At 59.1% G+C, this 23,711-nt stretch overlaps 2 protein-coding genes across 2 annotated transcripts; both read right to left on the bottom strand.

The window, feature by feature from the left end:
- Positions 1 to 3,440: 3,440 nt before the first annotated feature.
- Positions 3,441 to 5,265, bottom strand: ZG16B (zymogen granule protein 16B). Its single transcript, XM_041750317.1, has 4 exons — positions 5,241 to 5,265; positions 5,073 to 5,155; positions 4,762 to 4,861; positions 3,441 to 3,830 (listed from the first exon to the last, which is right to left on the bottom strand). Exons 2-4 carry the CDS (start codon positions 5,125 to 5,127, stop codon positions 3,509 to 3,511), a joined length of 477 nt encoding a protein of 158 aa, XP_041606251.1. The 5' UTR covers positions 5,128 to 5,155; positions 5,241 to 5,265; the 3' UTR covers positions 3,441 to 3,508.
- Positions 5,266 to 14,656: 9,391 nt separating this feature from the next.
- Positions 14,657 to 23,682, bottom strand: LOC121487101 (testisin-like). Its single transcript, XM_041748543.1, has 9 exons — positions 23,562 to 23,682; positions 22,890 to 23,028; positions 18,275 to 18,411; positions 18,140 to 18,169; positions 18,012 to 18,038; positions 17,663 to 17,828; positions 16,874 to 17,157; positions 15,178 to 15,332; positions 14,657 to 14,884 (listed from the first exon to the last, which is right to left on the bottom strand). Exons 1-9 carry the CDS (start codon positions 23,680 to 23,682, stop codon positions 14,657 to 14,659), a joined length of 1,287 nt encoding a protein of 428 aa, XP_041604477.1.
- Between the last annotated feature and the right edge of the window lie 29 nt (positions 23,683 to 23,711).

The raw sequence follows: 23,711 nt of genomic DNA, 5'->3' as shown, positions 1-23,711 counted from the left end.
CCTCGTGTTAGGGTTACCAAATCCAGCAAATGTAAAGATGGTACGCCCAGTTAAATCTGAATTTCAGATAAACGAGGAAAAAATTTTTAGCCTAAGTGCGTCCCATACTGTGTTTGGGATATACTTATACTTGGGAGGGGGAAAATATTTAGGACATAGTTATACTTATAAAAATGCAATGTTGATATTTACTTCAGTAAAAAAAAATTTTTATCTGAAATCCTGAAATTTATCTGGCAACCGTCCTTGAGAGATAGATGTCTTGCTATGAAAGAGCAGGAGCGAGCTGGGGTTCAGGGTGGCCTAGAGCTCGGCTGGAAGACCATCGGGGCCACCTCTCTGTTTCTATTCTGTTGTCCTTTATCCATCATCTTCCTCTCCCACCCGAGAGAGGGCTGAGCGCCTCACTGCACACGGCTGCCCCCAGCTCCTGGTCACACATGACGACACCGGGCACGTGCTCCCCTGACAGTGGCCTGTGGCTCTCACTGTGGCTGCCACGGCCACAGCTCAGGTGCGCTGGGCGGGGAGGTGGGGTCCACAGGGGGGAGCAGTAAGCGGAGCAGACCCTGCAGGAGACACTGGCCCCGGAGGAGGATGTGGTGGAAAAGCTGTCCCCACTCCCAATTAGAGTCTTGCTTGCCAGGCCAGCAAGAGGTCACTGCCTGGAGCATTGTAGATCTCTGTCCTGGCCGCGGGCCCTGGGCCCACCTGGACCCATGAGGACACACGGGAGCAGAGGCGGCCCTGGGTCTCTGAGGGGGCAGGAGCCATCCTGAGCTCAGGTATGAGGACAGGTGAGCAGGTGTTCCGATGGGGAGGAGCCCCAGCAGCCGGGGGTTGGTCCACATAGGGAAGAACTGGTCACTTGCGAGGGACGACGCGGGCTGACAATGAAGCTCAGAAGCTGGGTGGACAGCAGGAAGGACTTCCGAGGGCCGTTGCAGCTGGGAGCGCTGAAGCCAGACAGGACAGGCGTCGAGGACAGGACAGGCGTCGAGGGGAGATGGTCTGGAAAGCCAGTCTCCTTCCTGGCATCCAGCAGAGGTTTGGGGCTCTCCGTATCCTGCAGGACAAGGCGTTGGTGCCGTGGACAGGCAAGCGTATCACTGTGGGGGCCGCCAGTCACCTCACCCCCGGGCACCTCCACTGGAGCACCCCCAGGGCACCCGCCTCACCCCAGGGTGCAGGAGCCACACACCCTGCTGCTGAGCTCCCCTGCAGGCTCTCCTGCCTCTCGGAACCGAATTCAAGAGGGGGCAGTCCTTGTAGGAGCTGTGACCCCAAGGGCCCACCCCAGTGACCCGTGTGGGGAAGACCACTCCATGAGGCCACCTGCTGGGTTCTGATGGGGGCCTGGGTCCTCTGGCCCAGAGATCAGGTGACCTCAGGCCAGAGTGCATGGTCCTTGTCACTAAGGGAAGCAGGCCTGGGTGCCCCCAAGCTCCCTCACCCCCCTTCTGGGCCCATGCAGTGCACTCTGCAGGCCTTGCACTGTGGTGGCTACGAGGGAACAGGGGCGGTGGGTCCAAAGGGCCTGTTCGTGGGCCCCTCAGGCAGGCACCATGAGGGACAGGCACGCGGGGTTCACGGCGGGGGGGCGGGGGGGCGGGGTGGGGATCCACACAGGGTTTCCTGACAGCTGCTGGCAGATCCAGATTGTGTGCGCAACTGCTGCTGCTGCGCTGAGCTGGCCCCCTGGCCCTCCTGTTCCCCCTCCTCCCGCTCCCCCCTCCTTCTGCTCCCCCCCTCCTGCTCCCCCCTCCCCCTCCCCCTTCCTGCTCGCTCCCCCTTCCCACTCCCCCTCCTCCCGGCTCCCCCTCCTCCTCCACCTCCAGCTCCCGCCCTGTCCTTGTCCTTCCTTCTGATCCTGGTCACAAGGCCGTGACTCCAACGCAGATCAGTGCTCGCCCTCTTCAAGCCCACATGTCCTCATTTCTGACCATCCTGGTTGCCGTACAGGACGCATGGGGACGTAGGGTCCCCCCCTCCGCCCCCCCTCGCCCCTCCCCAAGCTGCCAGCCCCAAGAACCGCCCCTGTGAGAGTGGTCAGGAGTCTCTCTCACATTGAAAACAGATTTTCCACCTGCAGGGCAAGGAATTAATCACTCAACGGAAGTGGCCCTGGGGTCCCACGCCCCGCTGCAGGGGTGGGGAGCCCCCAGCCACCACGCAGGAGGAAAACCGAGTCCTGCAAAGTCAGCACAGACGCATCTATCACAATGTGCCCCTCCGTGTGTTCTCCAAATACCTTTTACCACCCGCAGATCAAGTGGCAAGTCTAAAAACACCCATGGTGTGCAAGCTGTGAGGAGTGTGAATTTCAAGATGACCTTTGACAAAGGTAAGTGACATGCCAAGGTCACGAACGCTGCGGAGGAGCCGGCTGAGGTCACACTCACACTTGAAGAAAACCCAAAATTTCCAGTAGGAAACAATGAAAATAAACAGGAGTTTTGTTTTCTTCTCCCCAGCCTAGGTCGAGGATTGTCAGAAACCGGCCCTGGGACCCCAGGGGAGCAGCACCCGATGGCCCCCAGCCAGCATTTTAAGGACAAGGAGCAGGACGGCGTAAAACGTTGGCCTGTTTCTGGGGCTCCAGGCCACACGAACCCCAACCTGGAGGCTTGCTGCTGTGTGACCGAGGCCAACCCTGGGGGGCTGTCTCTGGGACACGGGCGGTGGCGAGCTCCCGTGTGGGACTCCAGGCTTGGGACGGGCAGGGTGTGGAGTCTGCATTAGCGCCCTAGGCTGCTGTCACAAATCACACTTCGAAGAGCCCTGTCCCCAGCCACCTCTGGTCCCAGCCTCTGTCCCTGCGGGTCCCTCAGCCCAGGATGCCCTCCTCTTCCTGTCTCTACGGGGCCAGCTCCCACTCCCCCTCCAGCCTCCTCCGTTGCCTCCTCCAGGAAGGCTTCCCTGGAGCACTCCCCGATCACCCTGCCTGTACGCCGGTACCTACTCACAATGCCCTGCGTGTGTCCCCATCAATGCAGATGCCACCACCCACTTCTACAGGGCACTCTTTGGCTGGACACCTGGCCTCTTCTAACCCTGAGTGGCCAGGGGAGCCCAGGCCCCGGCAAGTGTGTGCTGAGTGGGCGAATAAGTGAACAGCTGGCTGCCCTAGGGCCCCAGAGAAGATGGGGACTGAGCCTGGGCCATCAGAGGCCAGCTGGACGGCTTGGGGTAGGGACGGGGTCGGGAGCATCCTCAGAGCCCAGACTCCTCAAGACTGAAGATCTTTGAGGCCTGAAGCCTGCACTTGTCGTTGCGGGCCCTTGTCGTTGGCGGAATCCCCGAGGCCTGGGGCGCCGGACCCCCTCCTCCCTCCTCCTGCACCTCCTCCCCGGGCCTCATCCCCCACGGGCTGGGAAGGCTTTGGTCACACCCCGGACCCAAGGACCACACCCGGAGGCACCATTCGTGCAGAAGCTTTATTTATCGGTAGATTCCAGCCTGAGGTCCAGACTCAGCTCCTTTCGGCCCCCTTGGCTCACTGGGAGGCTTACACCCCTGTGATGTTGGTTGGAGGATAGCTCCAGTTAAAGCAGAGGCCCGAGATGCCTAAGAGCTTGTGCTGGCCACAGATGCCTGTGAGCACCTGCCCCTCCTCATCGGGGTAGGCCACGAAGCTGAAGTCGTCACTTTCCTTGCCAAATAAGCCGTAGCGACCCATATGTGTGTATATGACCAGGGAGTGCATGTACAACTTGTAGGAGCCAGAGATCATAGTGATGTACTCTCCCGGCTGCAGGATGAATTCCTGGGTGTTCCCCCCGGAGGTGCCATACACTGTGCTCCAGGACGACCCGCATCTCACCTGGATACTGGAAGACGGGGGAAGAGTTGCCAGACTGCCTCCCCGCTCCCCAGGTGCTCTGTCCCCTTGCACGGACAACAACCCTGTCATACAGGTGGACCTCCCCAAGCATGTGGATTTGGGGTCCTGGCACAGGGGTGCTGCTGTCAGACTCCTGCTCTGATGCTTTCAGGCCCTGTGATATTGGGCTGGTCACCCAGCCTCTCTGGGCCTGTTTCCTTACCTGAAGAGTGGGAGTGCGTGGGGGGGGGGGGGGCATCAATGACATCATTCATAAGGGGAGCTTGGCACAGTCGCCACAACCCTCAGGTGCCAGCTGCTGTCGCTGCTCACGGTGGGGAACTGTCCCCAGGCCCAGCGTTGGAGCTTCTGAGCCCCAGTTATGGACTAGACCCGGTCACAGGCCCTAGAGGCAGGTGACTCCCACACTGGCCTAGCTGTGCTCATCGGGGCTTCCGTCCACCTGGCCCTGCCGGCGCTCTGTCCCCAGTGGTGCCGGCCGCTCCCCGCAGGACCCTGTGAGTGCAGAGCACAGATCCCCCGCCAGGCCCGGAGCCCTGCACTCGGCCTCTGCACACTTCTGGCGACTTGCGTCCTGCCAGTGTCCTTTCTGACCATCACTTTCCTCTGACCCTCCCCTGGGCAGACCATCCCCTGGGTTCCCCATCAGGCATCTCAGACTGACAGGCTGTTTGGGGTTCAAAGGAGAAAGGAGGGAGAAGCATCATCTACCCCTCCTTTCACATCAGCCCAGGAAGCCGCTCAGGACTTGCAGGCAGAACCAGAGGGGCCGGTGTGCAGGGGGGGAGGAGCCTGAGGACAGGAATGAAGGGACAGGCCGTGGCTCCAGGACTCCCAGGGTCCTCGGGAGCCCAGCGAAGGTACTGGGGAAGGGGGTAAAGCCCCTCCCCCGGCTCCCAAGGTCCTGCTCCTCTCACCTCTTCATCAGGCCAAAGATACTCGTGGCCACCCGGATCCCGGTGATTTCGCAGTCGCTAGAGGTGCTGAAGTATTTGCCTTGCCCAATCCCGTACATCTCTAGGTGATGAGGGGACCGGGCGGGAGGAACGGACACTCAGGCGGAGGTATGGCACGTCCCTGACCAGAACTGGGCTTGGCCCTCCCCTCCAGGCAGCTCGCGGGCTCCCGAGATTGGAGTTGGTCTGCGCGAGGGCTCTGCCAGGGCCCGGTGGGCGGAGGGTGGCCGCGCAGGGGGACGGGCTTGGGGGGGCACACCCAGCAGACTTACGCCCTGCCCAGCAGGTGGTGCTCCCCAGGAGGGCGAGGGTCAGCCACAGCAGCATGGCCTCTGGATGGGGAGTCCCAAGGCTCCTGGAGGGAAGAGGCAGGCCACCGAGTCCGACAGGGGCCCCCGTCCCACCTCACCGGGCCTGTGGGGGAAGGGGCGCTGCCCTACCTGGCCAGGAGAGTCCTGTCGCCCAGTCCTGGTGGCGCAGTCTTGTGCCCGGTGCTCTCCGCCGGCCCTTTATACCCACCGCGGCCCTGTGGGCCCTCATCCAGAAGGAAGGAGTGAGGGCCACGGGGGGAACAGGAAGGAACAGGCGGTGGGAGCTCTTCCTGGGGGAGTCCCAAGCCATCCTGGGGGAGGCTCCCGGACACGCTGTGTTTATTGTCTTGGCCCCATGGCCTACACAAACAAAACGGGACGGTGACAACCGTTGTCTTGCCGCCTCCGGGCCTCTCCACTCCGCACCTAGACCAGAGCTGCACCCAGATGTGAGGGGGTTGCTGGGACCCCTCCCCAGCTTGGCCAGAAGGTCTCCACCCCATGGGGGGCTCCAGGCCATGTGCCCCTAGAAGCTCCCGCCTTGTACAGAACCTGGCCCAGGACCTCATTCGGGCCTGTGTGGAGCTCGGTGTCCGGTGGGCTTCTAGCAGCTGAGGCTGAGGTCCCCGCCAACCCTCGGGGAGTGCCGTGTGTGCCCGGGGCCAGCTGGAAGAGACCCCCCAGAGGGCGCTGGCCCTCCGTGGTGTGTCATTTGGAAGACGGTGACGATCTTTGCTCTGTGCGTGGACCGGGCGTCGCTGGGATGGGCTGGCCTCCACGGGCCTTGGGGTGACTGCACAGCTGAAGTGCCTGACACGGGCACAGAGGATCGGGGACAGGACGATTCCCTAGGCCAGTGCTGAGGGCTCCTGGGGTCAGGCCTTGGGGTCAGACTCACTGGGCAGGTGACAGGGTACTTCTCGAAGGCTGCGGGTCTGCGGTCCCTGCCGGTGCTGCTGCTGAAGCCAGACTGGGGCCAAATCTTGGCTTCCCTGCCTACGAGGTGTGTGCCTTCCGGGGGGGCTCCCATCCCCTGAGTGCTGCGACTGGGTCATCGGTTGTACGCAGGCGGCCGCAGAGCCTCGTCGCGGACGTTAGGAGAATCTGGTGATCCTTCTCCGTGTGAGGGCCACCAGACCCTCATGAGAGCCGCCGGCGTGCAGGTCGTTCTAGGCCGTGTCCTTCAGAATTGCAAAAGATCAGAAACGACACACTTGTCCTTTGGTGACCAGTCGCATAAGTGCCAGTGGTGACCAGTCACATAAGTGCCAGAGGCTGGCTCTCCATACTGGTTGCAATGGGACAGCAGTGTCGGGGGCCTGGGCATGGGGGGAGGCCCTGTCCTGCTGGAGCCTCCACCCCTACACGAGGCGCCCAGGCCCGGGGACACACTCTCCTCTCCCGCCCCCTGCCCAGGCCAAATCGAACCCCCCTACCCCGCCTGTTGCAGCACAGCCCGTGAGCTAAGAACACTCCTTACATTTTGTCAATGGTTAGAAACAATGCAAGAGAAGCGCAGCGCTTAGCGACTCCTGAAAGTTCTATGGAATTCCAGTGCCGTTGCCTGTGGGTAGTGCTGCGGGCACACAGACCGGCCCTCTCGCACGCATACCCTCTGAGGCGGCAGTCACCCCCCAGGGCTGTGCAGTCGGGTGACACAGACTCTGTGACCCAGACACCCGACCACGTGTATCCTCTGGCCCTTGCCTGGGGGCTCCCCGGCCCCCACCCTGCAGGGGAGGCAGCCCAAAGCAGTGGACTCGGCCCTTCCCTCAGGGCCCGCGCTGTCTCCCTGGGGGCCCTGGGGCCCAGACCCCCCCAAGCCCGGCCTCCTAGGGCTCCTCACCCCCTCCCACAGGCCCTGGGGCCCACAGAGGCCGCTGTGGAGGAAGAACCAGAGCTGCACAAAGGGGCTCTGTTCTGGCCCCGCTCCCCGCCAGCGCAGGTGCCCGCTCTCCAGTGCCAGGCCGGCCGGGCTCGGCGCCCAGAGGAGGCTCCGCATGACCCGGAAACCCGGGGAGCAGTCCCTGGGGGGTGGAGGCAGAGTGGGTGCTCCTGGATGACGGGGGTGCCGGGGGGTGCCCGGACGTGCCCCAGAGCGCACACGACGTGCACTCTCAGAGTGCAGGAGCATGGTTACAGCAGATGCACATGCACACGTGCGCTCACACGGCTGCAGCAAACACGCACAGGGTTGCACGCGACCTGCACACACCTGTGCCCGTGCACACCTCCAAAGGGGTCCTTTTCCGGAGAGGCGCCCTGCACCCTCATCCCCGCTGGCCCAGGGCTGGCCCTGGGGAGAGTCCACACAGGCGCTTTGTCCCTTGGGAGGAGGGCTCCCCACCAGGGGATTTGCAAGGCCATAATCCCTCCGTGGGCGGCCCCAGCCCTCCCTCTGCTGGGAGCTGGAACGATGTGGTCTGCTCCCAGCAGAGGTCAGGGCTTCCATTGCCCTCTGGGTGTGGGCTTGGGGAGACCCCTCTGCACTCTGTGGCTTGCAGCACAGAACTCAAGAAGGCCTTAAACTGATGCCACGCTCTAAGCCGAGCATTTTTTTCCACTTTTCCCCCCGGAGAAATGCAACATATACTTTGGAAAACCAGGACGCCCAACCACACATTTTATCTAATCTTTTATGTAACTAAAATCCCACGGGCGCCTGGGTGGCTCAGTCGGTGTCTGACTGCGGCTCAGGTCCTGATCCCGGGTCCTGGGATCCAGCCCCGCATGGAGCCCCACGTGGGTTCCACACTCAGCGCAGGGTCTGCTTGTCCATCGCCCTCTCCCTCTGCTCCACCCTCCGCTTGTGCTCCATCTCCCCCTCAAATAAACAAGTAAAACCTTTTACTCAGCCCAGGTCTCTGAAGGAGAACATTTCCTTGCTTCTTCCAGTGTCTGGTGGCTGCCAGTCGGCCTGGGGCGGAGGGGGTGCGAGGGGCTTCTCGGCTCGTAGCTGCACCCCTGCAGCCTCTCCCCTGCCCTCACCTGCTCTGATGGCCTGTGGCTTCCCTTTTCCTGTCTTCTGTAAAGACGGCTGTTGTTGCATTTACGGCCCATCCCATCCAGGAGAAACTCAGGATCTCTACCTTATTTACATCTGCTAAGACCCTTATTCCACATAAGGTCACCTCAGAGGTTCCGAGTGCACATATCCTTTTGAGGGGTGCCACAGTCTAACCCATCACAGGGCATTACCCAGCCAGCCTGGGGCTCTGCTGGGAGCCTCTCCTGAGCCCCAAGCCCTGCATCCCACCTCCAAGTGGCCGGAACCCCGGCCCCGCCCCCATCATCTCAACCTCATGCACCTCTCTCTCTCTCTCTCTCTCTCGCTCGCTCGCTCTCTCTCTCTCTCTCTCTCTCGCTCTTTCGGGCCCGGCCACAGAGCTGGGGTCCAACACACTTAGAGAATGATTCCCTCTGTAAACATCTTGTAGTTCCCCTGGACTGCGGGGTGTCTAGGAGAAGCAGGAACCTGGGTCTAGGCCCCCACTCTGGCCCACCACTCCCCATCTTTCCACCTGCCTGTCCTTGAACAATGTTCAAACAAAACTTCGGTTACTTCCACTTGATGGGATTTAGGATATTTTTCTATTCTTCCCCTGTCCTCCTTTGTATTGCTTTGATTTTTCTTTTCTTTCTTTCTTTCTTTATTTATTTTTTTTGGTAAGACTGTACCACTTTTACAAACATAAAGTGATTACTCTTAAAAACTGAAACGTGTGGGGCACGTAGGTGGCTCAGTCAGTTGGGAGTCTGCCTTCAGCTCAGGTCATGATCTTGAGGTCCCCACTGGATGGGGAGTCAGCTTCTCCTCCTGCCATTCCTCCCAGTGCATGTTCTCTCTCTCAAATAAATAAATAAAACCTTAAAAAAAAACCACACAAAAAAACTGAGAGGTGTTCCTTAACCTATATGTTTACATAGGATATGAAAGTAGAAGCCTTCAGTGTCAAACAGGGTGGGAAGTGGGCCCATCTTCCTTCGTGGGAGGAGTGCACAGGAGCCATTCTCGTGGTTTAAAACCCTTTGAAGACATGAAGTGCATTTGACTAAAGCATTGCACCCATAGGAAAGCTAGCTTCAGAAATGATTACGAACAGTGGCCGAGATTTATAAATATTTACATGCAGGTATCATGGGTTTTCTGTTTTTAAGTGGGCTCCATGCCCGGTGCAGAGCCCAATGTGGAGCTTGAACTCACAACCTAAGATCAAGACCTGAGCTGAGATCAAGATTTTTTTTTTAAGCATAGTTTTTATAGGGCAGCCCGGGGGGCTCAGCAGTTTAGCACTGCCTTCGGCCCAGGGCCCGATCCTGGAGACCCGGGATCGAGTCCCGCATCGGGCTCCCTGCAAGGAGCCTGCTTCTCCCTCTGCCTGTGTCTCTGCCTCTCTCTCTGTGTCTCTCATGAATAAATAAATAAAATTTTAAAAAGCATAGTTTTTATAGAGTAAATGTTGGTTTATTAGACTTGTGATCATTTTTTCACTTATGTTGTGGGTGGTACCACCAATGTATTTTTTTTTCTTTTTCTTATTCTCCAAAAAAGTTGTAGAAAGCCAAAGGGGATATCTTATTTTTACTTTTTTTTCAAAGCAGATATTTTAGATACCACTAAGATTTTCACTTCCCTTATGCAAACAAGAATAATTATGGAGAAACTGAAGTATTTCTAATGGGTTCTAAACGTAACCACAATCGAGGGCTTCGTGTATCTCGTAGCCTACGGTATGTTGGATGCGCCTAGGGACACACTAAAGCATCAACCCTCGTCGCCCTGGGTGACGGTCTAGGTGATTACCATCAGTTTTAACCTTCTTACACATTTTCTTTGCTACCCTTTTCCTATCATGTTGTAATCAGAAAACAAAATTAATAAGTGTATTTTTTTAATTTTAAAAAATATTTTATTTATTTATCTGACAGAGAGAGAGCATGAGCAGAGGGAGCATCAGAGGGAATGGGAGAAGCAGGCTCCTCACTGTGCAGGGAGCCTGACGCGGGACTCGATCCCAGGACCCCAGGATCATGACCTGAGCTGAAAGCAGACGCTCAACTGACTGAGCCCCCCAGGCACTGCGCAGCCCCCGCCCCCACATAAGTGTATTTATTTATTTATTTTAAAGATTTTATTTATTTATTCATGAGAGACACAGAGAGAGAGAAAGGCAGAGACACGGGCAGAAGGTAAAGCAGGCTCCATGCAGGGATCCTGACATGGGACTCGATCCGGGGTCTCCGGGATCCCACCCTGGGCCTAAGGCAGGAGCTAAACCTCTGAGCCACCCAGGCGTCTCCACATAAGTATATTTAAAAACCAAACAAGGACCCAGTTGGTGGGGTGTGTGGACAAGTGACATTTTCTCAGGCTTACGGAAGAAGCTCTGTAGATGCAGATTCAAGACACCTGCCTGCCACCAGACTGCTGCTGTGTCACTTCCAAGGACAAATGCCAGGGCTGCCACTATTAGCGACAGCAGAATGCTACCAAGATTTTGGAATAGGATCCCAGAAGGTGGTGCTACAGGGTCTTCCAAGAGCTGAAAAAAAAGCTATTTTGTTTTTTGGATTCTAGACCTGTTAATAACCAGTCAAGGGGGAGGGCAACATGTCATTGTCAGGCAGGAAGGCTTAGGAAGGGGACACCCCGCCTGCCCTTCCCCAGGGAGGTCCCTGCAGGAGGCAAAAGAACAGAGCCCCAGGACGTCGGCACCCTAATCTCTGGAGACTGAGCACGTCACTCTATGCCGCAGGTGTGGTGGAGCCAACAGCGTGACATGGGGACATTATCCTGGGTTGCCCAGGTGGGACCCGTGTCATCACAGGGGTCCTTCGAACTGGAAGGGGTCAGAGGTCTGAGCGATACCACCTGACAAGGCCGCGCAAGGGAACGGATGCAGGAAAGAGGAAATGAGAGAGCCACACGGTAGAACCAAGGCGTCGGAGCCACGTTTCTACTCCTGGAAAGCCAAGAAGTCGGTCAGGAGTGCTGGGGGGAGGGCAACGAGCCTGAGGCCCGAAAGTCGCCAGCAACCCCCGCCCCCTGGGGCTGCACGGTGGCCTGGGAAGCAGCAGGTGTCCCGCTGACCCCGGCCCTGGGCATGAGGCGGCCCTTGCCATCCCTATCTACACAGGGGTGCCGACACCGCCCGCTGCTGGGGGAACCAGATGAGCCAACATGTGAGGGGATTAGGACGAAGCCCGAAGCCCGGCACTGGCTGTCGTCGGCAGCCCAGGCCACCGGCCACCCCGCTCATCCCCATCGTCATCATCACCATCTGAGCCCAGCGGGCAGAAGAGAGCACCAGGCAGAGCCAGGGCTGTGGGGCTCCTCCTCTGCCTCCCCCCCACCCCTGGGTGGCCCAGGCCCCCTCCTCGCCCCCTGCATCCCCTCAGCTGTGGCTCCCATGCGTACTCCACAGGGTATTATTTCCCCACAGTATTAGACTTTATTTGTAAAGGGACTGTGTGATCCCAGATTTTGGGGAAAGTTAAACTGATCTTGGTCGCAGGACCTTTCAGGCTTTGATATGCCGAGATGCATTAAAAATCTCCAAGGGGAGGGATCCCTGGGTGGCTCAGCAGTTGAGCGCCTGCCTTCACCCCAGGACGTGATCCTGGAGACCTAGGATCGAGTCCCATGTCGGGCTCCCTGCGTGGAGCCTGCTTCTCCCTCTGCTTGTGTGTCTGCCTCTCTCTCTCTCTCTCTTTCTCTGTGTGTGTGTGTGTCTCTCTCTCTCTCTGTGTCTGTCATGAATAAATAAATAAAATCTTAAAAAAAATTCTCCAAGGGGACCTACAGTGGGTAGCATTCCCCAGAGTGATCCTGGAGCCCTCCCTTTGGGGGAGTTTCACAAGAGACCTGTGAGCCAGCCGCTGCCCCCCGGGACCTGGCAGTTCCCCGGGGCCCTGCCTCTCGCAGGAGCCCCTCATCTCACACCCACCCTACACCTTCTGGGGCAGATTTTTCTTCCATCAAATCTCAGGGCTTTCGGCACCTGTCTCTGACACAAGGGGGCACTGCTGAGCTGCGGGCTCCCGCCCCAGCGGCCCAGGGGCTCCCTTAGAGGGGTGCAAGGGCACGGGGCTGAACCAGCAGGCACCTGAACACGCAGGAGACTTAAGGGGCCTGAAACTATGTTTATTTCCCCCACTTACTCATACTTGTTGGGGACCCCGGCCCCCCGCCTCCGTGGCCACAGCCCCATTCTGTGTCTCTCCACCCAGGAGGCCTCTCCCTTAAGGAGCCTAGGATACGCATCCACGTGTGGGCCTGTGCACAGAGCAGACTGGCCTCCTCTGCACGTGGGAAGCGGGCGGTTGCTGGAAGTTTGCACACACGCAGCCTGGGGCTGCTCATTCCCAGCCCGACAAACTCTGCTGCTCCCAGACAGCAATTTAAGATAACAGGGGAAACGGGTGTCATTGCGTGGCCAGACTTGTTTGTAAAGTACAAATAGTTTTATGGTGATTCTAAAAAGCATGCATTCTCCTTAGAAAATAAAAGTCAACGAAAGGAGCAAGAAGAAGAAATGGTTAAGGATCACCAGAACCACACTTTGATGCAATCTCATAATATTGAACATTTAGGTTGCTGGCAGATGGCATTCAAAACAACACCTTTGGGGCACCTGGGCAGCTCTGCGGGTTGAGGGTCTGACTCTTGATCTCAGCTCAGGCCTTGAGCTCAGGGTCAGGAGTTCAAACCCCCAGGTGGGCTCTGCACTGGGCATGGAGTCTCCAAGACAAATCTTGAGTCCAGGGTAAGATGTCCTGGAAGATGAAAGTTCTGGGTTTAACTCTCCAGTGAACTCGATCACAAGGGAAGGCCGCCCTCTGTTGGGCCCCGGGACGCTGGTCCCTTACTGCCCCCCCCCCCCCAGCTCCCTGGCCTGCCAGCAGGTGGTCCCCCGGGGCAGGGCCCTCAGCTGTGCACCAGCGGCCACGGCAGCGGCGGGAGGCCGAGCAGGTGCTCTGGTCAGTGCGGGGTCCCGGCGCGGCCTGCGCCTCCAGGAGGGTGGCGGGCACCCACTCCGGTGGGCGGGCAGCGGCTCCAGCAACAAGGGCACATGGCTGCGTGGTCTCTGCTGGCCCTTCAGGACTCCTCGGGATGGGGGGGGGTTGGCAGGGCGAGGCCAGCTGATGGGAGGGCTGTGAGGGGCGAAGGGCTCAGGCCGGGAGGGGGAACGTCCTCCACCTGCAAGGGAACAGCACCTGCAAGGACCTCAGGTCCGACAAGAGCTGGCCACACAGGGGCCACGGGACAGCGTGCGTGGAGCCTTGCAAGGGTGAGGGGCCCAGCCGGGCCAGGAGCCCCGGAGCCCCAAGAAGCCAAGGCAGGGTTCAGTGCCCTTGCCTGCTGGGGGACGGGAGCCCCTCCAGCGCAGGGGGAGCGCAGGAAGGAGCAGAAACAGGGTGCCCACACGGGGCCCCTGAATTGGTGAGATAGTGAGCGCCCTGAGGGGGCCTCTCTGCCTGGAGGGGAGAACTTTGGTCTTGTTTGTGGTGGCACCGGCGACTGACTACTCTCCTCATTCAAGGAAGCAGAGCCCTCCTTCTGGCCTCCCCCCACCCCGGATCACAGCTGCGCAGGTGGGTTTGCCCTGGGGATGTGGAAGTAACCCCTGTGATTTCCCACGGGCTTCAGCGGGACTGTGCCTCCCTTGCCTGCAGCGGGAACCTCGTCACTGGGGCTTCTTGCTATCACCCCCCAAATAAACTTCCCGCACCCCGGTCCTGGACCCAGGCCGGCCTCTGGGAGACAGAGCTCAGACCTGTGTGGCTGGCATGTGTGGTGGGGCCCACCGGCTAGAGAAGGGGGGAGGTTAGGATATTTCCTTCCGCACCCCCGCTCCAGTCCTCCTGGGGGCCCAGGGGCTACTAATGTCTTCCCATAAAGTTAGTTTCTCTTTCTTTCTTTCTTTCTTTCTTTCTTTCTTTCTTTCTTTCTTTCTTTCTTTCTTTCTTTCTTTCTTTCTTTCTTTCTTTCTTTCTTTCTTTCTCTTTCTTTTCTTTCTTTCTTTCTTCTTTCTTTCTTCTTTCTTTCTTTCTTTCTTTCTTTCTTTCTTTCTTTCTTTCTTTCTTTCTTTCTTTCTTCTTTCTTTTTCTTTCTTTTTTTTAAGATTTATTTGAGAGAGACAGAGCAAGAGCAGATGGAAGAGGCAGAGGGAGGAGGAGAAGCAGGCTCCCAGCTGAGCAGGGAGCCTGACTCGGGGCTCAATCCCAGGTCCCTGAGATCATGACCTAAGCCGAAGGCAGACACTTCACCAACTAAGCCCCATAAGTTATCTTTCTGTCTGAACTAACTGGAGAGGGTTCTGGGGTATGCAACCCAGACCTGCATGGTGCAGATAGCTGGAGCAAGGGTTGCCAGTCAGGGAGTGGTCCTGGGGTGACAGGGAGCCACCTGGGGCCACAGAAGGCTCTGCAAAGCATAGACTCCAACATGCAGCCCTGTTTATTTAAAAAGGAACAGTTGGGGGAACCGGGCCTGGCTCAGCAGATGGCCCCAACTCTCAGGGGCTCTGCTGGACTCAGGCCAGCTACAGGAGGGAGGCAAGCCAGAGCAGAGGGAGGAGCAGCTGCAGGCAGGGGGCTGGCCTCTGAGTGCTATTGCGGGCCATGAGCATCCTGATCCACTTGAAGTGCCTACTGACGTTGGTGTAGACGCCAGGCCGGTTGGGCCTACCACAGCCGGATCCCCAGCTCACGATTCCAACCTGAATCCACAGCCCTCTCTTCTCACAGGCCAAGGGTCCGCCTGAGTCACCCTGGGGAGCAGTGCAGATGAGCCAGGCCTGGGGTGGGGCCGGAGGGGCCAGTGGAGAGGTGGGGCCGGCAGGAGGGACTGTGGAGCTGGGCAGACTGGGTGCAAACCTACCCCCTACCCCAGAAGTGAACAAGCCTCAGTTCCTGCGTCTCCAAAGTGGGGCGATAGTCTCTGCCCTCTGGGGTGGACACAAGGAGACAGGTCACTCTCAGGCCTGGGGCTGGGGTGGTGGGAGGCCAGACCCCCAAAACCCCACCCCCAAAACCCCTAGTTGGGGCAGGGAGGAGGACTCACAAAGCAGGCGTCCTGGCCACCGAGGGGGTTGCCAGCACAAACCATGTCTCCCCAGATGTCACGGCGGAAAGTCGGCTGTGCGTAGAGGTAGTTACAGATGGCAGTGTTTATGATGCCGACCTGCACTTCCTGGAGGACGTAGGGGGATGGCAGTGCTGCCGGGGGTGGAGGGGACAGAGAAAGATGGCACCCTGAGCCTCTCCTCTGCCATCTGGTTGGGAGGAATGGCACAGGCCATGGGGTGCGGGAAAGGGTCCCTGGGGCCAGCAGCCAGCATCTGTGGGGTCGGCACGTTGCCAGAGCCCCTTTCTGAGAGCCTGCCTCCCTGTCTGCAGCAAGCGCAGGGCAGCCCTCCCAAGCCAGCACCCTCGGGGGAGGCCCCAGCAGGCCCCGGGGCCGCGTTGGGGCAGTGCGGGGCCTGCACAGGTGGAACAGCCCAGGAGCCTTCCTCTCCTCACACAGGAAGTGCTTCCAGAGCCACAGGCCAGTGCGTTAGGATGTGCTCTCAGGGCTCCCAGGGCCGCCTAGGATGCAGCACCATCATCACCCACTTCCAGGTAAGGGAAGATTCAGGGGGAGTTCGGCCCTGGCCGCCCCCCCGCGGAGCACCACAGAAGTGCCAGAGCCTCTTGGCTCACACCCATTCAGCCCTTTCGGCCAGGGGAGGTCTGCAGGGGAGGGGGGGTTGTGCACGGTAGCCAGCCCCTTGCAGGGACAGGACCCTAATTCTAGAAGAAGGCAGGGCTAGCCCTGATTCCTCTAGCACCTGCTGCCCTCTGCTGCCAATTCCAGATTGTGACCTTAAGGACATCCACCCAGGGAGCCCTGGCTTCCCCACTGACTCTCTCTGGGGCCCTGGGGCAATTTCCATGCCTCTCTCACTTTCCTCATTTATGAAGCAGATACAAAAATGTTCCCAGCCTCATCCATAGGTAAGGCCCAGAAGGAAAAAAGACCTCACGCTGCTCCTTCCTCGGCCTTGAGAGCCTGGAACAGTGCCAGGCACGCAGCACGCATGCCAGGAGCTTCATCTGTCGTGACTGCTGTGTGAAGGGGCTGCAGGAACAGGCTGGGCCAGGGAGCAGTGGATGGGGCAGCTCCAAACCCAGGGCATCTCTGGGGAGGCTGTGCCCAGCAGTTTCAGGGAGTTCATGGGGAGATATGCAGGTGGCCCTTCATGCTGGCCCAAGGCCCTCTGGAGTGGGATGGGGAGCTGAGGATCGTGAATGGCTGGATATTGCAAGGATAGAGGAATGGGCAAGGAGTTAGTGCAGGCAGATGAAGAAGGGACGGGAAAGCCAAGGTCAGGGTGCTGGGGGCCAAGTGCACACCCTGGCCGAGGTGGAAAGAATGCTTGGCTAAATCAATCAATGCCGAGACCTTCTGAGGCCATGCCACAGCCCCAACAGCCCTGCAGCCTGGGGAGTGCAGCCCCGGTCCAGCTGGCCTCCCTCTCACTGGGGCTTCTGGCTCACAGTGTCTGGATGGGAGAGGGAACTGGGTGCAGGGACAGGAAGTCCTGTCCTTTCAGGGGGAGCAGCAGCAGACAGCAGGGGAGCAGACAATGCTGAGCTGCCCCCAGGAGGGACCCAGCTGCGCACAGACCCAGGTGGGGGCTGCCGAAGCTGGTGTGGGTGGAACAGATGGTGGAACATAAGGCCCCCCTGTCTACCCCCCCACTTGCCCCCAGCCTCACCCTGATTTTCCTGGATGTCCCCCCAGCCAGTCACCCAGCAGTCGGTCCGGTTCTGGAACTCGGAGGAGGAGATCATAACACAGATAGGCTGGACAAACTTATTGTAGGTGACAGAGGAGGACAGCTTTAGCAGGGCGATGTCATAGGATGAAGCCCCCAGGTACATGGGACTCAAAAAGATCTCCTGCACACTGTACCGGTTGTAGTAAGCCTGAAGATTCCAGATAGATGGGGCGGAAGACAGCTCGCCAAACTGGACTGACCACTCAAAGGGATCATTGTACCTGACCAGGAAAGAGAGAGCTTTAGAGAAGGCAGGGTCCCTGAGCACACCTGATGTCTTAGGGACTGGGGGCAGCCGGGTGCCTCCCCTGGGGCCTGATGTGGCCCCTCAACCAGCCTGTCACGTCCCACCGCCGTCCTAAAAAGAATGAACAGATGCACAGGACCAAAGCTGGTGGCATCCAAGTAGCTGCCTCCACCTGGGGCCACAGGCCAGGCTCTGTGCCCAGCACTTATCCACCTCCTTCCACCTCCTGGTACACCTCCGTTGGGAGGTGGGATGAGGAAGGGGATGGCGGCGCTGCTACTTGGGGAGAAAAGCCAGAAAAGCATGACACAAAAGTGTGTGTGAATGTTCTGAAAAACATTCTAGAAGACGGAGAACAGGGTTTTCCTCACGTGGCTGCAGCCGGGCCTGGGGCGGTGGGGCACCCGAGGGTCGCATCTGCACCCGAAGGGCACACAGGCCCCCGCCTGCCCATCAGCCGGCCGGGCCCCCCGACTCACTTGTCGAAGCAGTGCGCGGCCGTGAGCACCCAGCGGCGGTTGAGCAGGCTCGCCCCACAGTGGTGGGAGCCCCACAGGCGCAGGCTGCCCTGCCAGGGCCAGCGCCCCAGCTGCGAGTCCTTTCCACCCACCACGCGCGTCGAAACAGTTCGTTGGCCACAGGGCCCTGCGACGGACAGGCGGACAGATGGATGGACAGACGGACGGACAGGCGGCTGAGCCCGCGGGCGCGAAGGGCAGGGGCTCCCGGGACGGCGGGCGTCGGGGGTCGCGGGGCGGGGCCTCCCGGGGCCTGGGGACCCTCCCCGCGGGGTCCGCGCCCCCCCCCACCCCCCGGCCCGGCAGTTACACGTGAGCAACGACGAGTTCTCGAAACCTGGGGGGGGGGGCGGGGGGAGAGGAGACGGTGAGGCGCCCCCGTGCTCGCGCTAGGCGGTCGGGGTCGTGGGCAGCTCGTCCCACGTCCCGGCGCCTTACCTGCGAACAGCTGGTCGCGGTCCTGAAACTCTGGGGGGGGAGCGGGGGGGCGGGTGAGCTCAGCCCCGCCTGCACGCCGCCCACCTGCAGGGCCCCCGCCCCCCCTCGACCCCCGCCCGCCCCCGCGGGGCTCACCCTGCCTCCCGAGCTCCGCTCGCACCAGCAGCGCCGCCAGCACCAGCAGCAGCGCCCTGACGTGCGCGCCCATGGCCTCCTCTCCCGCCTCCTGCGCCGCCTCCGCTTCTGCCCGCTGAGGGGGCCCGGGGCGGCCCCTGGGGGAGAGGGAGCGCCCGCCACGCCGCCCGCGCCTGCCCCCAGCCGGACCTCTGGGGGTGCGGGGGTGCCGGGGTGCGGGGGTGCGCGGCCGTCAGGGAGCGTCCGGCCTCCTGGTGCCGGCTTGGCCCTTCCTTCCCCTCGGCCGGCGCCCCCAGCCACAGCGCGCGCCCCAACGGTCCTGCCTGCGGTGACCCGGGGTCCTGGCGGCCCCCGCCCACCCCCTCCTGCGGGAAGGGCCGGGCTGGCCTACAGCTGGGTTCCCGGGACTCCCGTGGGAACACAGGGACAGCAGTTGCGTGGCTCAGCAGTTGAGCATCTGCCTTCAGCCGAGGTTGGGGTCCCAGGATAGAGTCCCACCTGTTTCTCCCTCTGCCTGTCTCTCTCTCTGTATGTCTCCTGAATAAATTTTAAAAATCTTTTTTTTTTTTTTAATTTTTATTTATTTATGATAGTCACAGAGAGAGAGAGAGAGGCAGAGACACAGGCAGAGGGAGAAGCAGGCTCCATGCACCGGGAGCCCGACGTGGGACTCGATCCCGGGTCTCCAGGATCGCGCCCTGGGCCAAAGGCAGGCGCCAAACCGCTGCGCCACCCAGGGATCCCCCAAATTTTAAAAATCTTAAAAACAAAACAAAACAAAACACAGGGACAAGTCCTGTAGGTGCACCTGGGGCGGGGCCTATGGGGCTCCTGCTGAAGCAAGGGTCCCCCACAGGAGCCAGAGGAGGATGGCCTGGTTTTGACCACCTGGAGGGCACCTACCCCCTGCAGGCCTGCGGCTCCCAGCTGGTGCCGCCCACCTGCACAGGGCCTGCAGCCAGCCTTCCTCTTCAGTGGAGCCAGTTGCAGGGCACAAAGTCACCTAGTTGGCTCTTCAGTTACAGGTGTGAATGGGACAACTGACCTGGGGTCTCCAGGACACCCACAGAGTCACGATTCACCAGAACCCACAGAACTCTTGGAAGCTGTTCCACTCAGGGTTGTAGCTCACTACAGTGGTACAGGGAGCATCAGCAAATGACAAAGGTACAGGGGATAGGTCCAAGAGAGCCAGGTGGAAGCTTCTAGCTTCCCCTTCACCATGGAGTCAGATGGGTGGAGCTCAGTTCTCCCAGCAATGACGTGTGTGGACACTCGTGAAGTACGGCCAGCCAGGGAAGCTCACGTGAGCCCAGGGGCCTGGGGGTGCTATTATGGGGCTTCTGTCATGCAAACATTGACAGCCCACATGGCTAACCTTAGTTCACAGATGTGAGCCCCTCCAGAGGCCCTGAGGATGCGGGTGGCCCCAGGTGGTATTCGCACTCTCTGGAGGTGCACACAGCTCCAGGTCTACAGAGACACAGTTTTCAAGCAAGACATCCCAAAGGCTCAGGGGTGATTCCCTAAGAGCTGGTCAAGGGCCAGCCCCTTCTTCAGACGGTGCAGCGTGGGAACGTGCTAGGCCTGTTCAGCGAGCCTGTTATGAACCCACAGCAACCAAGACAAAGCAACGCTTGAGGAAAGTCTGTACACGCACCAGAACCATCTATTCGAATAAAATGAGCTGTCTTCAAAGAAAACCGAGACATTTCATTGAATAGCAGACGACTTGGAAAATCCCAGCTGGTACGTCCTCAGAAAGCTCCTTGAGGGTATTTGTAAACACCACACATGAATTCCTACCCAGGAAAGGGGCAATTAGAGAACTAGAGGGCAGACACTAGACGCTGCTTAGAGAAATCCTTGGAGGCAAGGGCTGAATACTAAAATGGAGGTAACTAAAGGATGAACTGGCAAATTTGTTTTTTTTTTTTTTTTAAGATTTTATTTATTCATGAGAGACACACAGATAGAAGGAGGCAGAGACACAGGCAGAGGTACAAGCAGACTTCCTGCAGAGAGCCCAATGCGGGACTTGATTCCAGGACCTCAGGATCAAGACCTGAGCCAGAGGCAGACGTTCAACCAGTGAACCAGCCAGGCGCCCCTACAAGAAGTTTTTTAAGTAAAATAAAATCAAGGGTTGAGAGAAGACAAGACGAGGCCGAGCTCTAGACCACCCGTCAGGTGAGCCAACCGGCAGACCGGCAGGTGTGTGCCTCGTGTTGCAGCTAGACACTCCAGGTGTGTCTGCAGCAGCGTGCACTGGCTGGCCCGCCGAATGTGCAGGCAGGCAGTCTCCCCTCCGCACCCTAGGTCTCTAACACAAGCTCAGCAGTAACAAGGGATGGGGTGAGCCCGCATGGAGGAAGAGCAACGTGACATCACCTCTGAGTCGAATGCTTTGCTGGGTGACCTTGTCTGCTCAGGCTGCTATGACAAAATGCCATAAAGTAGGTGCGTGGCCCATAAACAGCACCTTGTGTTTCTTGTGGTTCCTGGGTTGGAAGTCTGAGGTCAAGGTTTCAGTGAGCCTGCTTCCTGGTTCACAACTGGGCCCTCACATAGCAGAAGGGGTGAGGGAGCTCTCTGGGTCTCCGAGGGCACTGATCCCACTCACGAGGACTCCACCCTCCTGACCTCATCACCCCCCAGAGGCTCCACCTCTGAACACATCACCCTGGGCTTCAACAGATGGATTTTGACAGATGAACGTGGCGGCGGGGTGGGCATTCTGATCACAGCACAAGCCTGTGCATATCTTTTTCTTAAGATTTTATTTATTTGACAGAGAGCACAAGCAGGAGAGCTGCAGAGAGAGAGGAAGAAGCAGACTCCCAGATGAGCAGGGAGCCCAATGCGGGGCTCAATCTCACAAACCCCTGAGATTACCACTTGAGTCAAAATCAAGAGTCAGAAGCTTAGTTTGCCTTCGACCCAGGGTATGATCTTAGAGTCCTGGGATCGAGTCCCACATCAGGCTCCCTGCATGGAGCCTGCTTCTCCCTCTGCCTGTGTCTCTGCCTCTCTCTCTCTCTCTCTGTCTCTCTCTCTCTCATGAATAAATAAATAAAATATATATTTTTTAAAAAGTCAGGCGCTTAACCAATGGAGCCACCCAGGCACCCCAGGGCTAGAAGTCTTAAGAATGAAATACAGGAAAACTTCACATTGACCCAAGTTATAAGCAGCCAAAAAGCTATGAGGCCTTTATGGCACTGACAACAGAGCTTTGAAATACATAAAGGAAAAAAAAAGTTCTAAACACTCAAGATATAAATAAATTCACATTCTTCTCAGAAATCAAGAGATCTGGTAAGTGGAAAAAGCAGTAACACCAGAGTATCCGCTGAAGGTGATTTTGGCCTAACTCAAGGATGTGAGACTGATCCGAGATCCACACACCCTCCAGGGGAGTGAGTGCTCTGGAGGGGAGGCTGCCCCTGGGCTAGGTTGACGGGGCACCAGAAAGGATGGGTACTTCTTGAGAAACGGAGAAAGCGGGAATCAGGGAAGATCTCCCGCACCCCTCCGTCCTCCCGTGCCCGGGGCTGGGCAGCTCTGCTTTCTGGGCCACAGGCTTTCCAGACGCAAGGCCAGGCCAGGCCAGGGCGTCCAGGTGCTTGCTATTTGTGGTCAGGCAAATACACCAGGGTGTCTGCTCCACCTCCTTGAATAATGGGTCCCCTCTCACTTCCTGGGCATCCTGGCCCCACCTTAGGAATGAACTGCTTAGGCAGCAGAGTAGAGTGTGTCCTAGGTGCCAGTTCCAGCCCCTCTGCCCCTAGGCCCCCCGCACTGTGGCACAAAGTAGAATTTCTGGCTTTGTCACCTGTTGGGCCTTGGGCAAGTCGTTCAACCACAGGAGTCTGGCTTCCTGTGCTGTAAGATGGGGGTCGTACTAGCTCCTGGGGAATCAGTTGGGAGGTACACAGCCTGGCTGACGTGGGGCCGCTACACGTGGCTGTCAGTGGTGTGGGAGGCTGGTGCTAGGAGGCCAGGGCCAGGGAGGGAGGGTCCCCAGAGTCTTGCCTAAGATGTGGAGGAGACCCAGGATCCTGTGCCCAGGAGGAGTGGGAGCCAGGCAAGGCGTGGAGGCATCAGCCCCGCCCTGAGGCAAGCCCCGCTCCTGGGCTGGACTGCACTCATCCCCTGCTCCTCAGTCTGAGGACTCTGGCCCTGGAAGTGGTGGCGGGAGCACACCATGGAGCTGGCCCTCACTGCCTTCCTGCTCTCCCTCCTCCCCGTGGCCCTCCAGGAGAGCACCCCCGCTCTCCCATCCAGCCGCTCCCTGATGAATGACAACGAGATAGACCTGGATGCAGGTAGGACAAATACCGGCGTGGGGAGATGGTGAGAGCCTGAGGTTTGCGGGCAGATAAAGAGGAGGAGATCCTCCCAGCCCCATCCCTTATGGCCTGAACTCAGGCAGGTGCGCTAAGGAGCCCAGGCTCTCAATCAGACACTCCCAGGCCGCTGCACCTGGAATTCCACCTAATTCCAGATGGGTGGAAGGCTGTGGTTCAAATGGGGAAGGAAGGGTGCTGGGGGGGAAGGGCGGGTCCTGGCTCCCCCCGGGGCTCATACTTGTGCCCTCCCAGAAGATACTCACTGGTGGAAGCAGTGGGCCGCAGTCAGCACCCAGTCCTCAGCAATCAGGGAGCCCCCACACACATGCTCTCCATTCTCCCTCAGGCTGACCTGCCATGGCCACTGGCCCAGCTGGGCATCCTGCCCTGACACAATGCGGCCTGTCACATGTGGGCGTCCACACACTGCAGGGGGAGTCCATGGGCCTGTTATACGTGGTCCCCTCTGGGCTCCTCGGGCCCTGCAGACCCGGCCTCATTTATCCCTGCCACTCATGGGTTGGCATCTGGTCTCTTCTTCTTGGGCTCCACGAGGTGGAATTCTTTGTAAGAATTCCTGCTGGAGGGCAGGGCTTGGTGACTCGGGGTGGGGGTACAGGGCAGCTGAGCTGAGGGAAGTGGGAGTTGGGGGCCTGGATGGGCTTTCCAGGCGCGGCGGGAACAGGAAGGTAGTGGGCCGCTGGCCCCGGGCTCCTGGGAGGGTCTGTAGCACTCTGTGTGCCACGTGGTCTGCACCTGCCTGGTGGAGGTGGTGCAGGTGCAGCGGCCTGGGAGTGTCTGATTGAGAGCCTGGGCTCCTTAGCGCACCTGCCTGAGTTCAGGCCATAAGGGATGGGGCTGGGAGGATCTCCTCCTCTTTATCTGCCCGCAAACCTCAGGCTCTCACCATCTCCCCACGCCGGTATTTGTCCTACCTGCATCCAGGTCTATCTCGTTGTCATTCATCAGGGAGCGGCTGGATGGGAGAGCGGGGGTGCTCTCCTGGAGGGCCACGGGGAGGAGGGAGAGCAGGAAGGCAGTGAGGGCCAGCTCCATGGTGTGCTCCCGCCACCACTTCCAGGGCC

This window comes from Vulpes lagopus, chromosome 3, assembly GCF_018345385.1.
Source record: "Vulpes lagopus strain Blue_001 chromosome 3, ASM1834538v1, whole genome shotgun sequence".
Lineage (NCBI taxonomy): Eukaryota > Metazoa > Chordata > Mammalia > Carnivora > Canidae > Vulpes > Vulpes lagopus.
The sequence above is the reverse complement of the archived record's forward strand: the minus strand, read 5'-3'. Positions and strand labels throughout refer to the sequence as shown.